Source organism: Pteropus medius, unplaced genomic scaffold (assembly GCF_902729225.1).
Source record: "Pteropus medius unplaced genomic scaffold, Ma_sr-lr_union100, whole genome shotgun sequence".
Lineage (NCBI taxonomy): Eukaryota > Metazoa > Chordata > Mammalia > Chiroptera > Pteropodidae > Pteropus > Pteropus medius.
Window position 1 is genome coordinate 6,659,654 of NW_024344378.1, and position 24,494 is coordinate 6,684,147.

The window sequence follows — 24,494 nt, forward strand, 5'->3', positions numbered from 1 at the left end:
CTCCCCGGTCTCAGTGATCCTCGGTCAACCTTTGTCTGAACATGTCAGAAATAATTCTTAAATTTTACATTGTGCGCTGATCCGAGTAGCGTGATGACATCCCGCAGTGCCCCGCTCTGTCCCTCTGCCCAGCGTCTGCACAGTGTACACACCCGCCCCCCTTAGTGACTTGGTAGTCATCTTGGTCACCACCTGGACTGTCGCATATCACAGCGCTTGTGTTCAGGTCACCCCTATTTTATTTAGTAATGACCACAAAGTGCAAGAGTAGCGATGCGGGTAGTTCAGTCACGCCACAGGGAAGCCGGCAGGTGCTTCCTTTAAGAGCGAGCTGTGTGTGCACAGGAGAAACGTGACAGAGAGGGGCTCTTTCTCTCCGTGGTGTCAGGCATCCACTGGGGGTCTTGGAACACGGTCCCATGGATAAGGGGGGACTGCTGTATTTGACTCTAGCAGTTAGGTAGGAAGTTCACCCTTGAGTGGCCAGTTCACGACAGTGGTGGGGTCAATGTCACAGTTCTGTAGGTGACAAGAGAGAAGGGATGGGGGACTGGAGGCAGGAGTTGTATATTTATATGTGGCATTTTCAGGAAATGTAGTGATTTTTAAAAGTCTGTGAGAGAAGCAGAGTCAACAGGAAGAGAAATTTTAAGATGAAAACGTAACCATGTTTCTAAGGTAAATAAGAGGAGCCAGGACAAAGGAGAAAAGGAAGAGGCCAGCGAGAGCTGGACAGAGATGGACGGAAGGAGGAAGGAGGCTGGGGGGGGTAGCGCCCCCCTCCCCTGGGGGCAGGGCTCCGGGCCAGCAGTGCCCTGGCCTTTCCGGCTGTCCCCACTGCTATGTACACGTGTCGTGAACCCACCACAAACGCTGAGCAGATGACGTTGTGGCTCAGAAGAGGGAGCATCCTCACCTCTGAGCACGAGCAGGTCAGGACTGAGGAGGACGTAAAGAATTTCAGACGGACCGGTGTACATCCCATGTAGGTCAAGAATTTAAATACCTAGAAACAACCAAAGAAACATTTATACCCAGGGTAGAGGTTTAAAAAATCAGGTAACCTGCAGAACATAAGAGAGGGAGTACCATTATTTTCCTAGAGGACGTGACCATGTTGACCAAGAGCTGAAAGACTGGTTTGGAGCAAGTCATTTAATCTTAGCTTGAGTTTTCTCACTTGCAAAATGGAATTGTTTGATTTTACTTTTCTTATTGAAATATGGAGGTTAATATGCACATATAATCATACTGTTGCTTTTTTAAAAAAAAAAGAGTAAAGTATCACATGGGAAAGATTTCATTATTTGAGATAAAAAATTCTGCTCCTCTGGACAGTAGGAAACTAGGTTAAAATTGGAATAAGATCCAGTGATATTTTTCTCTGAATTTCTTGCCTTAGGCCAAAAAAAAAAATCTCCCCACCCTTCCAAAAAATACTAGAATGTAAATGCAGAGTAGACCCTTTCCCAGTGTATTTCTTCTTTTGGACTTAGCTGAACAAGTTGGCAGTGAACTTCCCACAGTACTAGGATATTGGGCCCAACACACCCTGCTTACCAAAGACAAAGTGGCTCTGGTAGATGAAACAGAGCGAGACAGCCACGTCCAGGCAGGATCTCCTTGTAGCCGTCACTGCTTAGAGCCTGGTCTGAGCAGGCAGTGTCTGGATCTGTGCCCTGAGGCTGGCCACTGGCCAAGGGGGCGCCCTGCTGAGGTGCATGCTCGCACTGCACCTGCAGCCCTAGCTGTTCAGTCTGGAACTCGGCTGGACGACCTCTTGACCCTTGCCAACCTGAGTGTCACATTACCCAGAGGAAGATCTGCCTTCTGGAAATGAGTGTGCTGTCCCTCTGGGCCAAATGCCCCCTTTCCAGGACGGCCGGAGACCTCCCAACGACACGCAGTTGCTTCATCCTCTGCGCTCATTCCGGAGCGCGGAGGCTGGCCACTTCGTCAGCTGTCACAGCTGTGAGGAAGCTTCAGGATCGTCCATCCAGGTGCCCGTTCCTGAGCCAGAGGAGATAATCACCACACCACGAAATACTCAAAAGCAGCAGCTCCCAGGGAACTGAAATGATATTTCTGGATTTTTCCACTTTTGTGTTCTCACCCTTGTGAGGAAGTCACTAACGTTTCTTTCAATTTGTGTCCATGACCCTCTGTACAAACAAACATCTGAGGTCAGCGAAGGGGAGGTACGGGCTTTTATTTTGGTAAATTATAAGCAAAATATCATTGGAAGAGAAAACAGGTTTGATTTTCTCTTTCCTCTGCTCTTTTCCTGTTGGATCCATGTCTACTGAGGTTACACAGTGGACTTTTTCAAACCCGCCGCCCAAATGACATCTTCGTTCTTTACGTGTCGGTCCTCCCGGGGCCTGGGGAGGGTACTGACAATCAGGAAAAGCGAGGAGGTCCCAGGCTTACTGACAACCGACAAAGCAGGTCTCTGTCTCGAGCACCCACGAGTGGGAGTTCCAGAAGCACTGGGGATGGGAACAGCGGGACCACCGTGGGCATCAGGAACGTGACACTGCGCACATCAGTGTCCTCGGCGCTTTCTCACCTTCCAGAATGTCCATCATCGTAGAATCACGCTCAAAAGTAATTCAGAGCCCAACCAGGGAACTTTCTTTTCTGGTCCTTTTAGATTTAGAATTTCCCCTCAGGCCGCTTCTCGAGAACCGGGACTGGCGTGTCCGGCCCGGGGCTGCCGCGTATGCAGCTGCTAACCAGCCAGTGTCTCCGGGAGCCGGGAATGGTGCGGAGCGAGGACAGGGTGAAAACCTGCCTGTTGCAGGTCGTCCAGCCGCGAGATCAGAACACCTCAGAACCTTCGAACACCACTTCTGACACAGACAGCCTCCTCCTACCCTGTCACCCCTCCTCCCCCACCCACCCCTCAAAAAAAAATCAGGGAATAAATTAAAATGAGAGGCGGGGTTATTGTGCAGTAATTAGACCCTGTGTGTTTAGACTCTGCGTCTTGTCGCTGCCCTAGGGTGGTGACTAGCTAACGACGCCGCCGCTTCACCGCTCTGCCTCCTCAGTCTTCCCTGCTCGGCGGCCACAGGCCCCAGCGTCGCGCAGTCTGTGTGGGGGATGCGGGCGGTTTTCTGTGCTTACAGTTATTTCCTGAACCACAGAGCCACTGCGCTGTGGAAAGTGCTTAATGAATGCACCGAAGGCAGACGCTTGCTGTCTTCCGTTAATGGCATTTCGTTGTAGCTTTAGGAAAAACTGTCTTTGCCGGCCAGGAAGAGCGGGAGGAGGGTGGGTGTGAGGGCATTAGCGCGTTTGGTTCCTGGAGAGCACAGTCGTTTCTGGGCTGGAGTTGATGTGAGACATGACCTGCAGTAAACGACGAGGATGAAAGGGGGCGGCACGCAGGAGAAGTGGTAAACGCGAGGCCGACGAGCCCCGAGTAGCGGGTTTTCCACTCTTGTTGGCGGATCTGCATCTGTAAATGGACGGAGGGGTCTCCGGGTTGCCCACACGTGGCAGTCAGCCTTGCCCCGGGCGGGGGTCTTGCTCATCCCTCCAGCTTCTACGGAGGATGAGAAACAAGCGGGCATTTGTGCGCGAGTGAAAGGGAGGTTGAGCATCTTCCTGGCGTCGGGACCTGAAACTGGGTCTCCCTTAGTCTGTTATCTGGGCTCAGTTGTGCCTCTTTGCCAGCTGTTTCTCTCTCATTCAGCTTGACTTTCAAGCCTGGTCACCCACTCCTGGGCACTCCCAGAATATACTCGGACCGAGTTTCCTTGTGACCAGACTAATGATAAAAGCTGCAGAATTTGTCATCATCCATGAAGTTGTCATTGTCCGTGCTGAATCTCTGAGTGTTGCAAAATGATGTGAAAAGAATGTAAATCCTCCTTTCGAGGACAGAATAGCCAGATTCTCATCCTTCAGATAGAGACTCAACTAATGTTTATTGATCATCTGCTAGATATCAGACATCAGTACCATCTCCTTTGATTACTGATTATTATGTCATTTCTCAGAGGTCAGTCACATTATTCCAGTTTGACAGATAAATACTAACCTCAGCTTAGTCAAGCCTGAGGTTTTAGAGGTGGAAGGAACAGAGCCAGAAAATTAAGGGTGAATCTGAGTAACTGCAAATTTGCTGCTTCTGTAAGTAAATCTCCATAGTAGAGCCACAAGAGAGGACAAGATGCAAAGTAAAAGAAATTTAAGTTTAGTATCATCAATGTTAACTCTCTGGAGCCAGACGGCTGGGTTAGACCCTGGCTATACCACTTACAGCTGTGTGACCTTCCACACATTATTACCTCGTAAATTTAAATGAGTAAATGAGCTAATTATTATTATGAGCTGTCCCCAACCTTTTTGGCACCAGGGACCAGTGCTCCTATGAGAACCTAGTGCCTGATGATCGGAGGTGGAGCTGAGGCGGTGATGCTGGCGCTGGGGAGCGGCTGCACATACGAAGCTTTGCTCGTCCACCCACAGCTCACCTCCTGCTGTGTGGCCCAGTTCCTAACAGGACATGGACTGGTACCGGTCCACAGCCCAGGGGCTGGGGACTCATGAGCTACATCTAAAGTCCCTAGAACAATGACTAGCACATGGTAAGCACTCAGTAAATATGAGCTATCGTCATTATTAGCTTTATTCCTGGCACAACTAAGTTGGGGAATGTTAGTTTTCTATTGCTGCTGTGACAGATTACCCCAAACTTAGGCTTAAAACAACACAAATTCATTGTCTTCCAGTTCTCCAGGTCAGAAGCCCAACATATGCCCTGGGCTAAGATCAAGGTGTCGGGCAAGGTAGAGTTCTTTCTGTCCTCGCCCTTCCAGCTCCTAGAAGCCGCTGACTGTCCCGTCTCGTGGCCTCTGCTTCCATCTTCACATCCAGCAGTGTCCGGTCAGGTACCGCCCACGCTGCCATCTCTCAGGTTCTCTCTTGCCGGTCCCTCCTCCACCTTAACGGGCCCTCGTGACGACACTGCCCTCCGCCCCCAGATGATCGGGATAATCTCCCCGTCTCACGGTCAGCCAGACAGCACCTTGAATTCCTCTGGGCCACGTAAGCTAGCATAGTCATAGGTTCCAGGAATTGGTTCGTGGCATCTTTAGGGAAAGAAACCGCCATTCTGCCCACCAGAGAACACAGCAGGAATTCTGACCTGCTGTCCAAACACGGCCCTGGGGGCCCTCATAAGCTTAATCTACCTTCCTGGCAGCAGAGAAGTGAGAACAGAGAAGAACAGAGCTCAGGAGGGCACTTCGCAAGCACCCCCTGGTGTCTCGGGTTTCAGAATGGTCACTCACCTCCCGTAAGGGAGTCGAGGCTCACGCAGGCTGCGAGGGTGGGCCGTCCAGTTTATCCAGAGGGGAGCTCTTCCTGGGACGTGGAGCAGAGGCGCTTTTCTCTGCAAAGCTGAGAAAAAAAGAATCTGCGCCGTAAGTAAACTTAAAGAGGAAACAGAGAACGCCTTTCTCGGGTAAGATCAGGCCAGCTTGTTATTCGGGTTGGTTTAGGTGACCTTCCCAAATCGCCCCTCTCCCGCAGCTGTTATGTGTCTCGGCGCAGACGTGGTGTCACCGCCCCGTCACAGGCGCACCCACTCCCCGTGCGCACCGGGCGAGCCCCCCACTTCCCCAGGTCCACAGTGGGGACCACCTCATAGCTCGTGCACGGGCTGCCTGGGTGGGTCCGACCCGAAACGGAAGACGACGTGCGAAGTGCTCGTCGCGATGTGTTACTGTCGACGGGGACGGAGCTGGGTGGACAAGTCCAGCTCTTGGTTGTCACATCGGACGCAGCTACTCCTGGAGCTTGCTGTTCCTTCTCCCCTTCCACCTCGTTTCCTTCCCTTTATTTTATTTCCCTCTCTCTCTCCCTCCCCCGCTCCTCTCCCCTTGCATGGCAAGAGACCTAATGGCGGGCCTGGCCACTCTGTGACGGGCAGCTGTGACCTGGACCAAGCAATGCGTGTAGATAGATATGTCGTTTACCTATGACACGGCACAGCCCTGAGGAGGGAGAGCATGTCCCCTGGACTGGGTGGGGGTTCGCAGCCCACTCAGCCCGGAGCCCTTCCCACCGCGAGCTAACGTGGGCAGACGAGCCAAGAAACTCCGTGACCGGACCGAAGTCCACACACCGCACCGGCAGCGTCCCTGCACCCCGCAGCTCCCGCCACAGGCAAAGGCGTTTCATGAAAAGGCAGAGAACTGTGTCGCCGTCGGGGGAGGTGAAACGCAGCTTCCGTTGACCGCGCACCCGGTTAGCCGGCGGGTCGTATCATCTTCGGGCTGGTTGGGAGTTTTTCAGCAGCGGTAAAACAGGCTAGAAACGGGACCCACGACGCGCTGCGTGGCCCCCGGGGGCGGGCTCGGCTTCCCCGGAGGCTTCCCCACTGGCCGCGCCGTGCGGCCCGGGCGACCAGGACCCAGCACCCGCCACCACCCTTGTCCCGGAGCGTCCCGCGAGCAGTGTAACTGAGAACGCAGAGGACACGCTTCTCAGCGGAGACCAACGGGAATTTTAGGTGGGCAGAATGCAGTTCCCCAAGGCAGCGTCTCGCCAGTCTGCCAACAGAGAAACAGGAAAATGTGTGTGTTGGTGGCATTTAATTTGTCTCTGTCTCTCGGGTCTCGGGTCTCTTTCTCTGCTGTGCATCTGTTGAATATTTTGTTTTGAAGTATTTGATGGAGCTTGGCCGTGTGACAAATTCGAGTTTTTCTTTGCTTTAAATAGTCTTTGCTAGATTTCAAAAGGTTCTTGAAGGCAGCTAGATACCCAATCAAGGTATCCTTTCCAACTTATACTCAAATCGGGACAAATTTTCAGAGTATCGTCCAAACGTGCAGAGCACATGGCGTCGTCTCACGTTAAGGCAGCTTATTGCGTTCACTTTTCTCAGTCTCCTGCTCCCGCCCTCCCCCGCCTCCCCGTCTGCCCGCTGGGGGTACCCAAGAGCAGCAGAATCAGAGGTCGGAAAACCACGTGCAGTCCAGTCCAGGTCACTGTAGCCGGTCTGCCAGGGTTTTAAAATAAATAGACAGCCGAGGCGAAAGAGACCTCTAATCTGCATGTTGATTCTTCATTATCAGCCTCAAGACGGGGCCAGTGAGTTTCCCAGCCTCGTCCACTCCTCCCACGGCCCCCGAGCCCGGGCTTCCCCGGGGCTGCTGTTAGAGGCGTCTACTGAGCTTTCTCTCCAACTCACTGTTCGCCGTCACAGTTGTGAATTATCCACCAGCGCAGAGAGTGACTTTAACCCACCTCTTCCTCAGACCCGACCTACAGACTTGAGGGATGTGCAGAATCACCCATGAAGCGTGAGATCAGCCAGTTTCCCTGTCATCTAACTCCTTTTGCCTCTTGACACCGAAACTCTAGCTAGAAGTCGGTGACTGACGCGTCTCCTTCCTGCTGCTTTGATGTCTCTGGGCGAGAGGGCCAGCGGGCAGCCTCTCTAGGCCAACAGCTCCCACGTGGCCTTTGTAGAAAGAGAAGCCTCCCGGACTGGCGCGTCATCGGTGGGAATGAGACCCGTGGCTGTGTAGCCCTCAATAACCGAAGTTGTTGAGACTGAAAGTGGAGAAAACTGTATCCAATTTTTGGTTGTTTTGTGGAATATATCCTGTGTAGGCTCGTCTTCTCAGTTCACCCTGTACCCAGTAACTGACGATGTAAAAGTCCCCAGGTGGTGCCGGATACTGTGCCAAGTGCGTTACATAGCGCACCTTACTTAATCTTCCCAACTTTTTATGTTGGGTGGTGTTTTTTTTTTTCCTCCATAGAAAAATGATGGAGCACGAGCCTGGGGAAACGAGGAAGCAGTTTGAATGGAAAGCACTCAGTCTTAACCACAGCCCCATTTCGCCTCCAGTTTTGTTTTTAGAGGGGAGTGGCGAAATTATAATGCTGCTACTTAGAGCAGTAGCCTTGGCGTTTGGTACCTGAGGGGCCAGGCTAGGGCATTTTTTCCTGTCCTTCTCAGTGATGCACAGCTAACCAACCTTCATGGTCCTTCTCCTGCCACCACAGATTGGATGGAGGGCGACCCCTCCCCAGGGGTGGCACAGAGGATTAGAGACTAATGAGGTCTGTGCCGTAGACGAGGTCGGAAAATTGTAAGCTGCAGAGGCTAAGGTCATAAGACCCTGTCATATGCTTTGTGTCCCCATCAATTACAGTGAGCACTCCACACCATCACCACGGCGACAGGCCCATCGTGAGGCTTTCTAGGACCGTGGGGGTGTCCCCGGATAAGCCACTTTCTCCAGGTCGCTGCTCTCGGCCCTCGCACCCCTACCTCCCCACCGCCGGCGTGAGCGGGGCCGAGTCTGGGGCCTTTCTGATGGCGGTGGCTCCTGCGTGTTTCTCAGATGAGGGCCAGGACCCCTGATCCGGTCGCCGCGTCTGCTTCCTGCCATTTCCGGTGCCGTTTGAGGGCTGTCTCCTCAGCCCGCTCCTTCCCGCTCCTTTCCCTCCTCTCAGAGCTGCGTGAAGAGCCTGAGCGAGGTCAGGGACACAGCCCTGAATCCAGGAGGCTTTTCCAACAGTCACCGTGCGTGGGCGCTGGAGTCCTTTTACCAGCTACGTGTCACCAGGACAAGGACACGGGTTTCTGTGAAGGCATGCACAAGGCCCCCGCAGTGCAGGCAGTCGACCCAGTTCTCTCTCCCTAGCATGGCTGTGAGATCTGCACGGTCTCTCATTAGCAGAGTCAGTCCAGCTCCTGTGGCTGCTGTGTGCACGGTACATGGTTTTCCATCCTTTTACTCTCAGCCTGGTGGTGTCTTTGAATCGGAGTGCGTCTCCTGTCGGCAGCATGGACAGGTCTGGCTTTCACTGTTGTTCGGATTGTTTTGGTTGGTTTGAATCCAGTCTGACCTTCCCTGCCCTCTGATTGGATTGTTTCATTCATTCACGGTTCATGTCCCTACTGACATGGTTGCATTTTCACGTGCCTTTGTACTTCTTCTCTGTCTCGTGTCTTTTTGGTCTTCTGTTTCTCCTTTATGGCTTTATTTTGCATGAAGTAAATATTTGCTCTTCTCACATTTTAATGGAATGGTTTTTCAGTATTAATTTTTTTTTCTTAGTGGTTTCCCTAGGACTTACAGGAGGTGCCCTGCCTTATCAGAATCCACTTCGTATTTCATATTCGGTGCCGGCGGGATACAGAAACATTCCTCCTATAGAACTCTCTCCCCTCCTCCCTTTGCTGTGCTATTATTTACACACGTATAACGTTTATATATGTTCCAAACCCAGCGATGTATTGTTATGATTATCACGTCACATAATCTAACGTCTTTTAAAGAGACGAAGACAGGACAGCAGGTGTGTATCGGCCGTTTGTTTGGAACTGTCTTATTTACCATTTCTGGTTCTCTTCCTCCCTTTCTGTGGTCATCGTCCGGCGTCATCTCCCTGCTCCAATACGCCGTTGTCCCTCCTCCCACCCACTTTTGTGCTTTTATTGTCAAATATGTTAACATTTCTATACGTTACAGGCCCAACAATACAATTATATACATATTGTTTTTGGCAGCTGATTTTTAAATCAATTAAGAAAGGAGGAAAAGAATGCAATTATTCTGTCTTTTATAATTACCTAAGTAATCACCTTCATTGGTGTTCACTGTTTGGTGTGTGTGTGTGGATTTGAATTACTGTCTGGAATCACTTGCTTTTAGTATTTCTTGCAAGACACATCTGCCAGCAACAAATTCTGTTTTTGTTCCTCTAGGAATGTTGTTATTTCTTTTTTTTTTGAAAGATAGTTTTGCTGGATATAAGATTCTTAATTCAAAGATTTTTCCTTTCAGTACTTGGACTATGTCATCCCACCACCTTCTGGTCCACTGTGCTGAGAAGTCGGCTGTTAATCTTATTGGGATTTCCTTGTACATGATGAGCCTCTTTTTTTTCTCTCTCTCTCTCTCTTGCTGATTTGAAGATTTTTCTCTTCATCTTTGGCTTTGAGCATTTTTACTGTCAAGTGTCTGGGCGCAATCTGTTTTTGTTGTCATAATTGTAGTTTGTTGACTTCCTTGGATATATTGATTATTTTTCATCAAATTTGGAGACTTTTTGATCATCGTCTCTCTGAATATTTTTTCTGCTCTTTTCTCTACTTTTGGTACTCCCATTACATGAATGTTAGTGTGTTTAATGGTGTGCACATTTCTCTGAGGCTTAGTCTTCTGCCTGTTCAAATCTACTGTTGAGCCCTACAGTGAATTTTCATTTCTGTAATTTACTTTTCAATTCCAGAATTTCCATTTTGTTCATTTTTGTACTTTCTATCTCTACTGATATTATTTGGTGAAACACTGTCATCACATCTTTCTTTAATTCTTTAAGCATAGTTAACTTTAGTTCTTTGAACATATTTATAATAGCTGCTTTGATGTCTGCTGAATACAATATCTGGGCCCTCTCAAACAGTCTGTTGCCAGCTTTTTTCCTGTGTGTGGATCACATTTTCCTGTTTCTTTGTACATCTCATAATTTGTGCACGACTGGACATTTTAGGTAATACATCATAGCAATTCCTGACACCGATGCTCCTCACTCTACACCTCCTGCCACCAAACCCAGCCTCTTGTTTGCTTATTTGCTTAGACTGGACTAGTTCAAGGAAGGCTCTCTCCCTATGGTATGCTTCTGATGTCACTCAGAGGGCATAGATTTTGGCTGTGAGTGACTTTCTTATATGTCCTTTTTTAAAATGGTGTAATTCTTCCAAATGCCCCTGCCTGGCCTCCCTGTTAAATTTCTGATGAGTCTTTTTATATTATGAAACTTTTGTTATCACATCCAGCTGTTACCCTCTAATATAATCTCTAGTTGTTTGTTCCATTGTTTTTGGCCCTGGGGCATAAAATTCCCCCAGAGCCTGATTTAGTTAAAGACAGACCCCTTCACAGGGAACATCCTCAAGGCCATTCCTTAAAGCTTGCTCTGACCCCGGGAGAATTCTTAGTTGTCTCTCTTTCTGACTCTCTCTGTTGAACTCCTAACTGGTCTGCTGTTTTGCTTTTATGGAGCTACATGTCTCTTCTTCATTGCTCACCACCCAAATTTCTATCGTTTTCAACAGCACCTTAGGCTTGTATATCAATATAAATTTGAAAACCGAAATGGAATACACAAATTCATAGAAAGCTATAGCTTAGTAAAACTGATTGAAGAGGAAAACCTTGTATAATCCTCTTTAAAGAAATATCAATATTTTTAAATTATCCCATTAAAAAGAAAAGTCCAGATCATTTTTTCTGACAAGTTCTATCAAACGTTTAACCTACAAGTAATTTCAATCTTATACAATCTATTCCAGAAAATGGAAAAACAAGGACATTCTCCCAGTCATTTTGTGAAATTAGCAAAAGCTTGGTAGCAAGACAAAGGACAGTACAAGAAGGAAAAATAAAGGCCTGTCTTACTCGTGCACGTACTGAAAAGATCCCAAACAAGATAGCACATAATGAAGCCAAAGAATTATCGCTAATTTTGTTAGGTTTAATAATGGTTTGGGATTTTAAAAGAAAATGTCCACCATTTTTAGAGTCGTATAATAAAGTATGTAGGAGTGAGATAACGTAAAATCTGAAATTTTCTTTATACTTAGGATAAAGTATAAAGAAAAGGAGTTGGTCCTCAAATATTCTTAGAATCTGGATATGAGTTTATGGGGGATCATTGTGTTACTGTCTCTGCTTTTACGTATATCTGAAAAGTTTCATAATATAAAAGGACTAGAAACAGTGGCTTGATTATATGTAATATTATTTTTTTAAAAAGAAAATATACATTATGAGGAAGCTAATGTCATACTCAGACAGAAATGTGACAAGGTAGGGAATTCAGGTTTTAGACGTCTGATCTGGCCTCATCCAAAAGGGATCCCAAGTGAGGTACGCTGTAAGCAATGCTGTGTGGTCTCTGAGGGCAGAGCCAGGATGAGCTCCCATGGGCCAGGAACAATCCAGGAGGATGGATGACATTCCTGGCCGGGCTAGATGGAAAGGAAGTTCTCATACTCTGATTTCACAGCTAGAAATGGACCACGTTCTTTTTTTTAGCTGTGGACAGAGTTGAGTTTAACCTTTACCCCATCACCAGGATAAAGGTGATGTGTGTGAGGAAAGTCGGCCAATTGTAACACTGTACAAATGCAGGGTACTTAAGTGCTATATGCAGAAGCAGGTTTAAGCATAAAAGGGTTAGGGAGTCCAGCTCCTTTGGAAAACAGTTTGGTGTTTCTTCAAAATGTTATAGACATAGATGTCACATGACACGGCCATCCCAGTCTTATATATTTACTCAAGAGAATGAAAACATGTCTCCACAAAAACTTGCCACTTTCATATCATCATTATTCATAAAAGCCCCAGAGTGGGAACAACCATAATGTCCACAGCTGATGAAGGGATAAACAAATGCAGTGCTTCCACTTACGAAGGCGGCACCGACAGGCCACGACGTGGCTGAGCCTTGAAGACATTTTGTCGAGTGAAAGGAGACAGTCACAGAAGACCACATAGTGCACGATTCCATCTGTGTGCAGTGTCCAGACCAGGCAGATCCACAGAGCGCGCGGGTCCGTGGATGCTGGTGTCAAAGGTGTGGGTGTCTCTGGGGATGATAACAACGTCCAGGTGAGAGTGTGCTGCTCGTGCCTCTCTGTGACGGTGCTAAAAACTGTCGAGCAGCACGCTTTACAGGAGTAAAGGTATGGCCCGTGAATGACATCCCAATAGGGCTGTCATTTAAGGGCCGGGGGACGGGTCACGCCACCCCCTCTATGGCCACCACCACCAGGGGTCTGCATGGAGTCTTCTGTGAAAATCAGGAAAATGTATGACTTTTTTTTTAATCTTCATTGAGAAAAATGCTAAGTCTGAAGCAAAAACAATGAGAAAGCCAAGGCCTGCCGTTTTACTCCCCACTCGTTGGCTTGTTAGCCTGGATGAGAAGGGGGCTTAGCTCTGAGCTCCCCCGAGGCTAAGGAGAGCCCAGCCTACCCAGGATGGGCCTCGTCTTCTAGAATTTCTCCCTCCTAACCAGCAATAAGCGTAGTCGCTGTACTGGCCAAAGAGGGCTATGACGATTTTTTTAATCACTAAACGTAATTTTTAAAACAGTCACACGTGCAGTCACGCCAGACGTGTGCGCACGACCCCCGGCCCACCCACTGCGGTCAGCCTTCACTCATGATGTGCTTCTCTCCCCATGTTCCCGTCTCCTGTCTTCCAGTGGCTGCTTCAACCCCCAACTCCACTGCTGGTGCAGCCATGAATTCTTTGACCTCTCTGGGGACTCTGCAAGGACTGGCGGGAGCCACTGTCGGACTGAACAATATTAACGCACTAGCAGGTACCATCAACAGTGAGTATTTGCTGCTCTGGTGGACAGCCTTCCCCCAAATTCTCCGCAGGAAGCGGTCAGCCAGAAATGACCTAAAAAGGATCTGTACCTGGGAGAACTAAAACTTGGGATGGAGGAGCGCATGCTTTGACAGGCACATGCTGTCCGCGTTCGTTTTGCCTCAAAAAATGCCCAACCACTCGCCACCCCCGTCTTTTCTGATACATACTACATGCATTTCCATCCGCAGATCTCTGTGGTTGGCAGTTATTTGCAGGTTTCGAGGGATTGGGTTTGGTTTGGATTTGGATTTGGATCTGTCCTGTCCTTCTGCGAGGCAGTGTTAATAAGAGAAAAGGGGATGGACCAGAAATCGGGGCATGTGGGGCCGGCTCCGAAATCACTAGCGATTACCCACAGGACCTGAGGCCAAGCCTTGCCTCACTCTGAGCTCAGAGTCCTGTTGGGAAACTGATGATCTTAAAGGTGCCTTCCAGCTCTGAAACCCAGAGGTTGGAGATACTTATGGCAGCGTAGGGGGTGAGGCCTGGAAAAGAGACCCAGCTAAGCAGGCAGGACCCGCTCCTGGAGCGACATGGGTCACAGTAAGCCGTGCAGCCCCAAAGGGGCTCCACCGCGGCCGGGGGGCAGACCGCTCACAGGTCACTTAGACCCACACGGGACTCTCCGGAGGACTCTGGGTCTGTCCCCGTAGCTCACCCACTACTGATGGGTTTCCGCCCGCAGATGAGCATGGTGTAGGCTCCTGCTTGGCGCTGGCTCCCGAAATGGGGAGACTGCCCTCAGCCCCAGCGGGGACACCTCATTTGCCTCTCCCTTGGTCTGTCTGGTCCCCCTCGGGGGCCTGAGAGTAGCCAAGCCCAGCAGGTCCATGACAGCCTATAGACTCTGATTTGGGGGCCCAGGTACCTACTGTGCAACCCACACCACCCATCAAGAGAGGGGTCCCTGGCAGGTTGTCCCATTTCAAGCCGTGGTTGAATAAGGGAACTGTTTTTACAGGGCAGTCAGGCAATACAGTTTCCTTAAAAAGGCAAAAAAGAAAGAAATCCCGATAATTCTACTTCGAAAGCTCAAGAATACCTTTCAGTTTATTTGGAAAAGAATCTAAAATTCATCTGCATGAAGAGTAACTTTTATAATCCTGATAAGAAGATAAATCTTGTATTTTAAGGTAGGAAAATTTCAGGTTTTATGAAATCCTTTTCTTCAGATGCTCTGGGAAAAGCAAACAAAAACTTGGACTGAGTTTTATCTGATCCTTGGCCAAAAAAAAGAAAAGAGAGACATTTTCCCTCGCAGATACGCTGATTAGCAGAGGTAACCACGGGACAGCACAGTGTTGCTCCAGTACAAGTGCCTCCAGCCCCCTCCCCCAGCCCTGGGCCCTCAGTGCCTTGACTGCTGTTTCTGACCTTGTTCTGCAGACGCTCCAGCCCACTTGTCCTTGCCCTCGGTTGCAGGTGTGTGTGTTTGCACACAGCCCTCCATGCTGCTTCTCTTGCCCCAGGACCTAGTTCCCCTAAAACAAGGACTTTGATTTGATCGCCTGCCTGTCCTTGGTCTGCACAGTAACAGGCCAGTGGGAGTGGCTGTCCTCCTCAGCACGTGCTCATGACTGCTGTGTGTCGTCCTCGTGTGTGCGTCCCGCCTCTCTCCGTCCTGTTCTGTCGTACTTGGCTGGGATGTTCCATCGTGAGGAGGGGCTGGAGAGGGACTCTGTCGAGTGGCAGAGAAACCATGAGTCGTTCTTGTGTGGAGTCTGTGTTACACGAATTTTGCTTCTGGCAAGGACAACAGGCTTAAGTTGTTGGTTTTATTTTTTTAATTCTTTGCCATTGGGTTAATATAAGTGTGTTGAGTTCATGGAAAATTAAGAATGCGTCCAGTTTCAAATAACCCCTACCAGAGAGTATGAACCAGGAGGACGTTTCGTTAAACCAAAATCCACGCTCAAACAAAAACGCGTTCCTTCGGGTGAGGAGAGGCTGTGCGCGGAGCCGCTTCACGGTCCCAGCCCAGCTCGGAGCTATCATCTGCTTCCTGTCCCAAAGACCAAGAGGGACCCTAACACAGAGTGTCCTCTTCCACACCGTTCTCCCTCAACAGAGATGTTGCTGCTGCCTGTTCTGCCAGATAATTCTCAAAGCAGGTAGTCAGGAAACAGTTGCCTAGACAGAGGCAGCTTCTAAAAACAGCTGGCCGCAGCCTCCACTGCCATCTCCCACCCGCTCCATCCCAGAAACCATTACAGGCCACCACAGGGCAGTTTTCTGATTTTCAGCACAGGACCAATTTTTGCCCATGAAGGAGCCAGGAAGAAAGTAGGTAGATGGAATCCACTTAGTTCCCAAATTCATCTGAGTGTAAATTGTACCTTCTTCCCTGAGAGGCGGCCCCTCACCTCCCCCCAGAATAAAGTTTTGGTTAGTAGACAAGTAGCTAAATCGAATGGAATCTGATCTCCTTTTTCTACTTTATACATTCACGAGTGGAGGGGCTAATGGGAAAAAGCACGGGATCCGCGAGCTAAAAGCAGAAACTAGCCAGATCGAAAGGAAGGAGTGCGGGTGACTCACCTGCAGAGCTTCCACCCGTGATTATTTGCGGGTCCTCCAGGCATGTTTCATATATTAATATCTGAACTAAGATGAAAATATTTTTTTGCAGATATGTCCACTCAAGAGTCTGTATCTGATTGTGTGTGTTTAAATGTGTTTTTCCTTGTTTAAATGGCGTAGTCCTTCCAAATGGCTTACCCATATAGGACTCAAAATTATGATGGTCTGAATATAACCCACCACAGATGCTTGGTGAATAGTGTTTATGGAAACATTTTATGTAACGGAGAGAAAGAGGAGATGCTTTGGGCATATCTTGTGGCTTGTCGCCCTTTATTTGTATTGTGAAATGACTGCTTTTAATCTGTATTTTTAAAACATACAAAGATATATGTAGTGGGACACATAAGCCCACACAGCCTCACACACACTTGTGACCAGAGTAACACAGGCATATGTATGAATACCACTAATTGTACATGTGCGCATTCATCTGGTTCTTAGACATTTTATACTTAAGTTCTCATTGCCAGCTTGCAGCTTAGAAGGATATACTTCATCAACACCAAGGACACATCCCACTAAATAGATTACAGATTGGTGAGAATTTATTAATGCATTCCTCACTTTTGCCCTTTTTTATTTGGTAACGTATCTAACAGAGTGGCTTGCAAATAACTGTAGTGTGCTTATGATGCTCTGCCTCTGATTCTCCATTTCAGTACCATCTTCATAGTGGCCACAAAGTGTTCATGCTCACATTTATGGGCGGGTCCTCCTATGTCACTTTCAGAGATTTACTCAGCAGCCTCACAGCGCCTCAGGTCTCCATCAGCTGAGGACCTTTGGAGAGCAATTAAGTTTAAAGCACTTAGGAGTCAAGATACGCACTGATAGACCATTTGCAAAGACCCTCGCTTGTTGAGGCTTGCCACCTCTGTCATTCTGTCCCAGCCTTCCTCATCCAAATAGCTTTCATGGGAACCTAGATTAAATAGGATGAAATGATCAGTCCATCTGGCCTTTTCCAAGAAAAGCCTTATTCTTTTAAGGGGGAGCATTTTATTCAACTTAACCTTCCTCAAACCTCTGTTTCTGTTGTCCAAAGTTTTTGGATGCAGTCAGATACCAGCAGCTAAATTGACAGTGTTATCTTTTATATAATGATGACAATACAGAATAACAGTAGATAACTCGCAGGAATTACTCTCAGAGGTTGAAATCTTCCTTTGATGGCCCTTCAGATTCTACCAGGTCATCATTACTGATCCTACCTTGGCTTTCGGCAAACACACACCAGAATTCCCAGGAAAATTTTGGTTTTAAACATTCTCAATGCATTTGTACTTGTTAGAATTTTTACCCTTATTTTTTGTTCAGAAAGACAGTTGTACCACGGAGGAGGAAAGCCCTGGGCTGCAAAGGCCCTGATTAGTCCTCTTTGGCACCACCGCCCCCTTTACTTAGCATCTCCGCTACCATCTCCCTCCCCAGCCATGGCTACACACAGACCCAGCTGAAGCAAGAGCCCTTCGGAAAGCAGATCACCCCCAAGGTCCAGTCCAGAACACAGCCAGCCGCTGTGAAGTGTAGGCAGGAAGCCTCGGGATGTGGCTGCAGTGTCACCTACTAGAGCTGCAAGCCACACAGGACTGTGGTCCTGAAACATACATCCAGGCTTTCAGGAGCATGAAGTTCATTCTGCTTCTGTGTTTTAAGAGAACCAGACAAATTCGCCAAAGGGGGAAAGAGAAGGTCATTCACCTGACAAGGGTGTCAGGGGCACCAGTGACGGTGGCACTTAAATACCACCTGTGTGTCTGGGAGGCTACAGGTCGCAAGAAGGCACTCGTGATGGCAGGGCCGGGGCCACGGAGGTGCAGTGCTCTCAGCCACCCCAACTGGTGGCAGAGTGATCCATCGTGGGGCTCTGTCTTCAGCCACGTCTGGCCGGCCACTGCGCCCCACGTAGCTCTGTAGGCCTCAGTGCACACAGAGCTGTACACTTTGGGGCATGAGTGGATGGCAAGTCCCTGCTCTCTGTTCCTCCTAGAACCTCCTCCCACACAGAATCTCGCTTTCCAGAGGGCCGAACCCATGACGTGACCGTCTCTATCCCTAGCACCTATTAACAGCCTGACAAAAACGAAACCAGCAGCACTTATCAACTGTGCCCAGCTCTCCTGAGTCATTTTACACCCTCCTCTCACCTCTCTCAGAAAAGAAACACTGATGTTTCTTTGCAATCATGCGGATATCGGGAGGTGAGGGTGAAATAAGACCAAAAGAGGAAAAGAAATTGCTCCTCGTCCCTTCAGCCATAGGAGTAACAGGGATGAAGAGCAGAAGAGGCAGAGAGGTAGATGTGACTGGTCGGTGTCTGAGGGGTCGTTTGATCGGGAGCACAGACTGCTCCCAAGCTCTTCAACAGCTCTTATCTGCATGATGGGAAAACAGAACAGACTCCTTGATAAGAAACAAAGCCGAGTCGGCAGGGCCTCTGCTGCCCAGCGCCCTTTCAGCTTTGTCTGCATTCCTAGGTCTGCTTGACTTCCTTCCCAGGCTTGTTTAGACTCTCCTTGCCTCCTCGCCACCCCAGGCCTCGGTAACGTCAACCCCACGTCCCCAGGAGGAACACTAGACCTGAGGCACTGGGAGGTCCCTCTGCTGTAGTGCGAGGGTCCGATCTGTGTCCTGCCTGTAGCCCTTTTAACCCAAGAGATGAAGTTGTCAAAAGGCCAGAACATGGAGTCAGCAGGACAGCCCCTCTTCCCTGAAGATGGCAGGGAGAAACTCGGATGGGAGTGCTGAGGTGACTCTGGTATTTGGTTCCTCTAGGTCGTTTCTAAGCGGTCTTATGTTAATTATCCTCTGTTCTCATTGGACTTCTTACCAGCTTCTTTCAAGGTCAGTCATCTTGGCTGTTTTAAGGGCCCTGATCAATAATAGCCTTAATCACTTCAATATTTTCATTAATGTTTTCAGTAAGTTCTTCCCTGAAACAGATCTTTAAACAAAAAAAAAGTTTTAATCATGAAAGGGACTGAAGGCAATTATGATGTCACCTCTTCCATGTCTTGAGTTCATATAAAAGTTAACACTGTATAAAGTCTTGCTTGTTTTGACTCAGTATTCAGGGAAAATATGACACAGTCAGCAACCATAATAGAGCAAAAGAGCAGCCAGGATACAAGGGAAAAAATCAGAAAAGGGCGCTGGCCAACACCCAGTTCACATGAGTGGAGAGCCAAGATCCAGCTCCCAGACGCTGGTGTCCCTGCAGTTGACTGAAACACGTGACGTGGAGCTCTTTCACTGGCAGAAGCCCCAGTTACGTGGGCATCGCTTAATACTCTCACGCGTACACTTGCTGCTGAAAACCAGCGGCCCTCCCTGTGCAGCCCTTCACGCCAAATCAGCACCCGCTGTCCTCGCGTTAGGGGCAGGGCCCACGTTTTCCCTGAGCCGTAATTCTTCCTCAGCTAGGCTGATCCAGAGCTCCCAGTCCCGACACCCTCCTCCTAGGGTCTAGGAAACTGGTTCTGGAACCACCAGTTCACTGGTTTACCGAGCACAGAGCTTGTCTTCTCTGCTGTTCGCTTCCGAGGGAAGTTTTATCCTTCCCTCCTCAGCCCCGTGAGCCATCCCGTGGCTCCTCAAAGAGCCCAGCAAATGGTTAAGTGTGCAGATGGCACAGGCCTCTGCCGGGAGTGCTTCTACCTGCTTCGGAGCTCTAAGAAACAGAAGGCTCTTATTTCCAGAAGATGAGCACAGCGCTTGCCAGCAGCACCCTGCATGGATTAGATGTGCTGTCTCCCTGTCGCACCTCGGTGACTTCTGACCATTGGCCTCGGGAGTGAGGGTGATCACTGCTCAGGGGTCTTTGTTGCTGCTGTTGTCTGTGTTGTCACCGTCCTCATGATCTGTGGCTTCAGTTCCGTTTGAATTCCATGTCGGTTTCACTGGTGTGCTAGCTGCATGCACTTGCTGTTGTACTTGTGTCAAATGATTCTAACTTCCTTTGGAAAGCACTAATGAAAAGTGCTATTTCTCTTCTCTATTGTTGGGTTTTTTGTAAAGTTGCTCAAATGCTCTCAGGTATGGCGGCTCTGAATGGAGGACTTGGCGCCACGGGCTTGACGAATGGCACGGCGGGCACCATGGACGCCCTCACCCAGGCCTACTCAGGGATTCAGCAGTACGCGGCGGCGGCCCTGCCCACGCTGTACAGCCAGAGCCTGCTGCAGCAGCAGAGCGCGGCCGGCAGCCAGAAGGAAGGTACGTGCGGCTCGGCCCGGGCTCGGCGGGCGCCCCCGGGGCGTGTGCTCGGAGAAGCTGGTCGGAGCCAGCAGCACGAGAGGAAGCAGCTGCTCTCTTTCTGCCATTCGTGTTTTTTTTTTAAGAAACCTGACAAGGCTACACCATACATTTCAATCTTCTTTTGGGTTCAGTCTTCTTTTCCTTTTCTCTTTGGATTTAATCTGTCATCTACATCGTAAGATGGATTTCTCACCCACTGTGCATTTATACAATTACTTAGTAGTTGCTGCCGTCCAAAAATGGCCAGGAAGCCCCTCTCCCAAATCAGCATTATTTCTCCGCTTACACAGGCTGCTCCCTGGCGCGAGGGAGGGGGGACCCAGTCAGCCCTCTGGGTGGAGCCCTCTTCCCCGCAGGCCCCCCAGTTCTCAGAGCCCACAGACCTGCCTGTAGTAGGCGCTGTGTCCAGGTTAATGATATGATCCACTGTAAAGACTGCCCCAGTCTTTAATTGGGAGTTTTCTGGGGAAGCAAATAAGTGATTGATCACCTTCTTCCCGGCCAGTAAGACAAATGCAGGAAGTTAATGGTGAGAATAAATTAAAGCTAATTCTAAAATTCCAAATAAGAAGAGCTTGTCTCTTTTTCTTCTTTTTGGTTTCTTCTTCCTTAATTGAAGTTGCTTTAAAGCAAAATCTGCAACATGATATTATTCTTAGAATTATGCTTAGATGTTATGCTTAGAATATGGGAAAGAAGTTAGAATAGGGAAGAACTGCTGGTTTTGTTTTTTAATTTTTCTCTTTTTTACTCTCACCCCATAGTTCCAAACTGTTCCTTGCTGAACACAAATTTCACCTTAAACATGGTATTCGATAAATAGAATAGTTTTACTTTGTAGAGTTGTGGATTTTAAAGGGGACACAGCTTTAAAGATATTCATGTGTAACAAAAGTTTTTCCTGCTTATAAACAACAGAGCGTTAAAAATGCAAGATGTGTGAAAATCTTAAGTTATTTTTCATCATTTCAGCTTTCTCTATACTCTTGGTTGTGACTGTGGTAGATTTTTTAACACATACACAGCTCATCAGACAACCGTTTCCCTAGGCGTATGGAGAGCTACGTCATGAATACATGACTTCCCAAAGAAAAGCCTATACTGAGGTTCGTTTTTCTAAGGTCTGACTACCATGGTGACAAATTAAAGCAGTAGGAGGGTCCTGCAAGATAATGGTATCCTCAGAAGAGACCATAAAAGCCAGTTCCCCCACATGCATTCTAGAGAATGTTGGTCACCTCTGCCTTATCCAGCAGAGCTTTACAGCAAACTATAGAGCATGTGTCACTGAGAAGACACTACCAGAGACTCGAAACGTAGTGGTTTACAGACAGAATATGGGCCTTGAAACACTTGTCTCAGCTGACTGACCTCAGCCCACTACTCCCATTTAGTCCCTGCCTTGAGTTTCCAAGATTTCTTAAGCAGTAATTAATCCCCAGGGATTAATGTAAAATAGTTTGAAATGAGGATCGCCTACTCCAGATTATGTGGATTTAGGTCTGCAGGCTGCCGGAAGCAGGGTAGCGTGTTAGGGTTTTGATTTTTTTGACGGGGTGTGTGTGTGTTCAGTTCCTTTCAGTCACCTCTCCCCTTCTCAAGCTGCTCTTCTTACCACGTTCTTCTGGCCCAGCTAACGTGAGCTCAAGAAACTTAAGCCATCTTAATATTTTATCTAAAATATAATGTAAAAAGACAATTTATACTGGGAAGAAAAATAAATCCCATACTGAATTTCACTATTAAATAGATCTTTAAATTTCCTATTACGTAGTTCTGTCCTTTGGTCAGGAGAGTCGAAAGTCACCTCGATCTGTTTAGTCACGTACCCAGGCGTTTTCCAACAGGAGCACGAGCCGATCTGGTTTAAATATTTTCCCCCGCCAAGCCTTCTGAAGGGTTAGGGCGCCCTAGAGAGCTAAACCCAGGAAAGCCGACCACCTTTCCTGCCTTTCCTACATAGCCTTTGACCTCTTCCACAGCTTCCCATCTTCCCGTGTTTGCAGGAAGCAAGTCACACACACACAGCAGGTCACGTCTCAGACACCCGACAGGAAGCTGGCAGGTGCTGGCCGCCTGATACAAACGCCCCAGTGCTTTATGCTGTAGCAAGCCCCTGTGAGAAATACAGAATATGAACAACCAAGCAGCCACAACCAGCGACGTCACACACAGAACCTTAACAAGTTAAAGTAACATGTACTAGGAGAAGTCTGAGGCATGCGTGGCTTGTCAGCTGGTTCTTACTAAAGGGAGAAGTAAGGAGAATAGTGGAACCTCAAATTTTTTGTTTGTTTACCCTAGGCACCTGCGGCAGGAGCCGCTTTCACTGCACACAGGAGAGGTGTGCCACATCAAGTCACCTTTTTCCCATTTTAGTGTGAACGGTGGTACTGGTTTGCCACATCAGACTATTCCTTGGTGATGGAAAAAAACAGGGACTCCATAGTAGGAGATGGTGGCATTTTCCTGGGACCATGATGACTAAGGACAGAGCCGCCTTGGGTTTACCTGTCTTCATATTTCCTTGGTTCCCTGTCTGGCAGGGACACATTCAGAAGGCACAGCAGTCTAGAATGCCAGGATTATCCCAGCCTCGACAGTAATCTTTCGTAGTGCATAAAAACTGCATTTCCTTCCCAGGCTTCAGGAGGTGAGAGGACCCCACAATTCAGATTGGGTCCCGCTGATCCTCATTTGTGTGTCTGCACCTTTGGATGGGACAGTAAATCATGGTAGAGCCAGATATTGCAAAGGGTGGGCATGGCACACAGAGCTTGCTCAGAACATCCATTTCCAGTATTTGGGTTTTGTGTCTGTTCACGTTTAGCTTTCCTTTTTTAAAGGTCCTTTATTAAACCGGGAAACTTTTGGGGACCAAAGCCTGCCACTGTGTCCCTTTAAATGCAGCCTGCCTCCCTTGTGCTGGAATGAGGCTCTCTGTGGAAACTGTGATCAGTGTAGAAAGTAAAAGCGGTCACGCTGACACTTAGAGATGCTTCGTCAATGTGGCTTCAGACATCTGCCTCAGGAAGTCTTCCTTCTGAAGAGTCCCACCCATTACACCACTTATTTTATGATTTTTTTTTTTTAAAGGAGAAACTTGGTATGACTTTTCTTTGCCAAAATGTCGATCTTTTCTATTTGTACCAAGTTCTTTTTACCTGTTTTCCTTTTCTTCCCCGTACACATGGACTGCCCCCCCCAGCGCACGCGCGGACACACACACCACACCCACACCCACACCACACCCACACACACCCCCACACCCCACCTACCTACCTACCTACCTTACAGCAGCCTGTGCCCTGGCCGCTCTGCTGTGAGGGCCAGTTAAGGTCCCGTGAACCAGCCGCAGAGGCTGTTCACCAGCTGCACGAGCGCCCTGCCCTCCCAGACGCCATGCCCAGAACACAACACCCCAGAGGCATCGCACCCTGCAGCCTCTCCGGACCTGTGGGAAAGGCTGTGCCGCCATCCCCAGCACTGTTGACCTGGGAGGCGTCTTAACTGCTGTGTCCATCGGGTGGTTCGGATTCCCTCCTCTCTCCTTTTTGCTGCTTTTAACCTTCAGATAGTTCTCGTGCAGGTGGCCGGAGAGCTGTGAGAAATGGAAAGGAACTTAAGAGGCCATATCTTTCCAACCCACATAGCTAAGATCTTCCTCATTCTGCCTTTGTTTCTAGTGTTTCTGGAAAGTGATGGGTAAGAGTGAAGAGTCTTTGGCTGGCTGCTCCATCTCATGCGTTCATGTTCAAGGCTAATTCCCATTCCCAGTGGTACAATTCCTATCACAGTTGTGAAACTAGCTACCTATTTTTCCCTGCCTTGACTCATTGCCAGTCATTCCTAATAAAGATGATTATTAGACTGTGTGTTAAGAGATTTGGCAAATCAAAACTGGATGGGTAATTAGGTAAATGATTGAGAAATCCAAGCAGCATTACTGCCATATCCATTATTCTAAATTGCTACAATTTGCTTGGAAGGCACAGGACACCCTCTCCGCAGAGACAGTGCACACATAGCGCAGAACGTAGCCGTCTCCCCAACGCCACCCCATGGCCGCCACCTTCACCCCCACGCGTGCTCACGTCGAGTGAGCAGATGTGACCCACAGATGAGCAGTGCAAAGGAAGCCACTCTTCACCAGCGTCTCTTAGGAAGTGAGGAAACTCGGAAGGGCGTTTGCTTTCCTAAAAGCCCCGGCGGCACCTGACACGTCAC

General features: G+C 48.6%; 1 protein-coding gene and 1 long non-coding RNA gene across 15 annotated transcripts in view; one reads left to right on the forward strand and one right to left on the reverse strand.

Moving 5' to 3' along the window:
• CELF2 (CUGBP Elav-like family member 2) overlaps positions 1–24,494 on the forward strand; it is a 473,931-nt gene that overhangs the window by 440,620 nt on the left and 8,817 nt on the right. For 6 of the 14 annotated variants that reach the window (XM_039871055.1, XM_039871054.1, XM_039871051.1 and 3 more), the window contains 2 exons: positions 13,255–13,386; positions 20,028–20,225. In XM_039871055.1, the coding sequence (XP_039726989.1) occupies positions 13,255–13,386; positions 20,028–20,225 (330 nt within the window). The remainder of the gene's footprint in view (positions 1–13,254; positions 13,387–20,027; positions 20,226–24,494) is intronic. The other 8 variants (XM_039871053.1, XM_039871050.1, XM_039871059.1 and 5 more) reach the window with 3 other exon arrangements.
• On the reverse strand, positions 4,455–24,455 carry LOC120609027 (uncharacterized). Its single transcript, XR_005654623.1, has 3 exons — positions 24,444–24,455; positions 10,516–10,517; positions 4,455–4,588 (listed from the first exon to the last, which is right to left on the reverse strand). It is a non-coding gene; the product is annotated as an uncharacterized LOC120609027 (long non-coding RNA).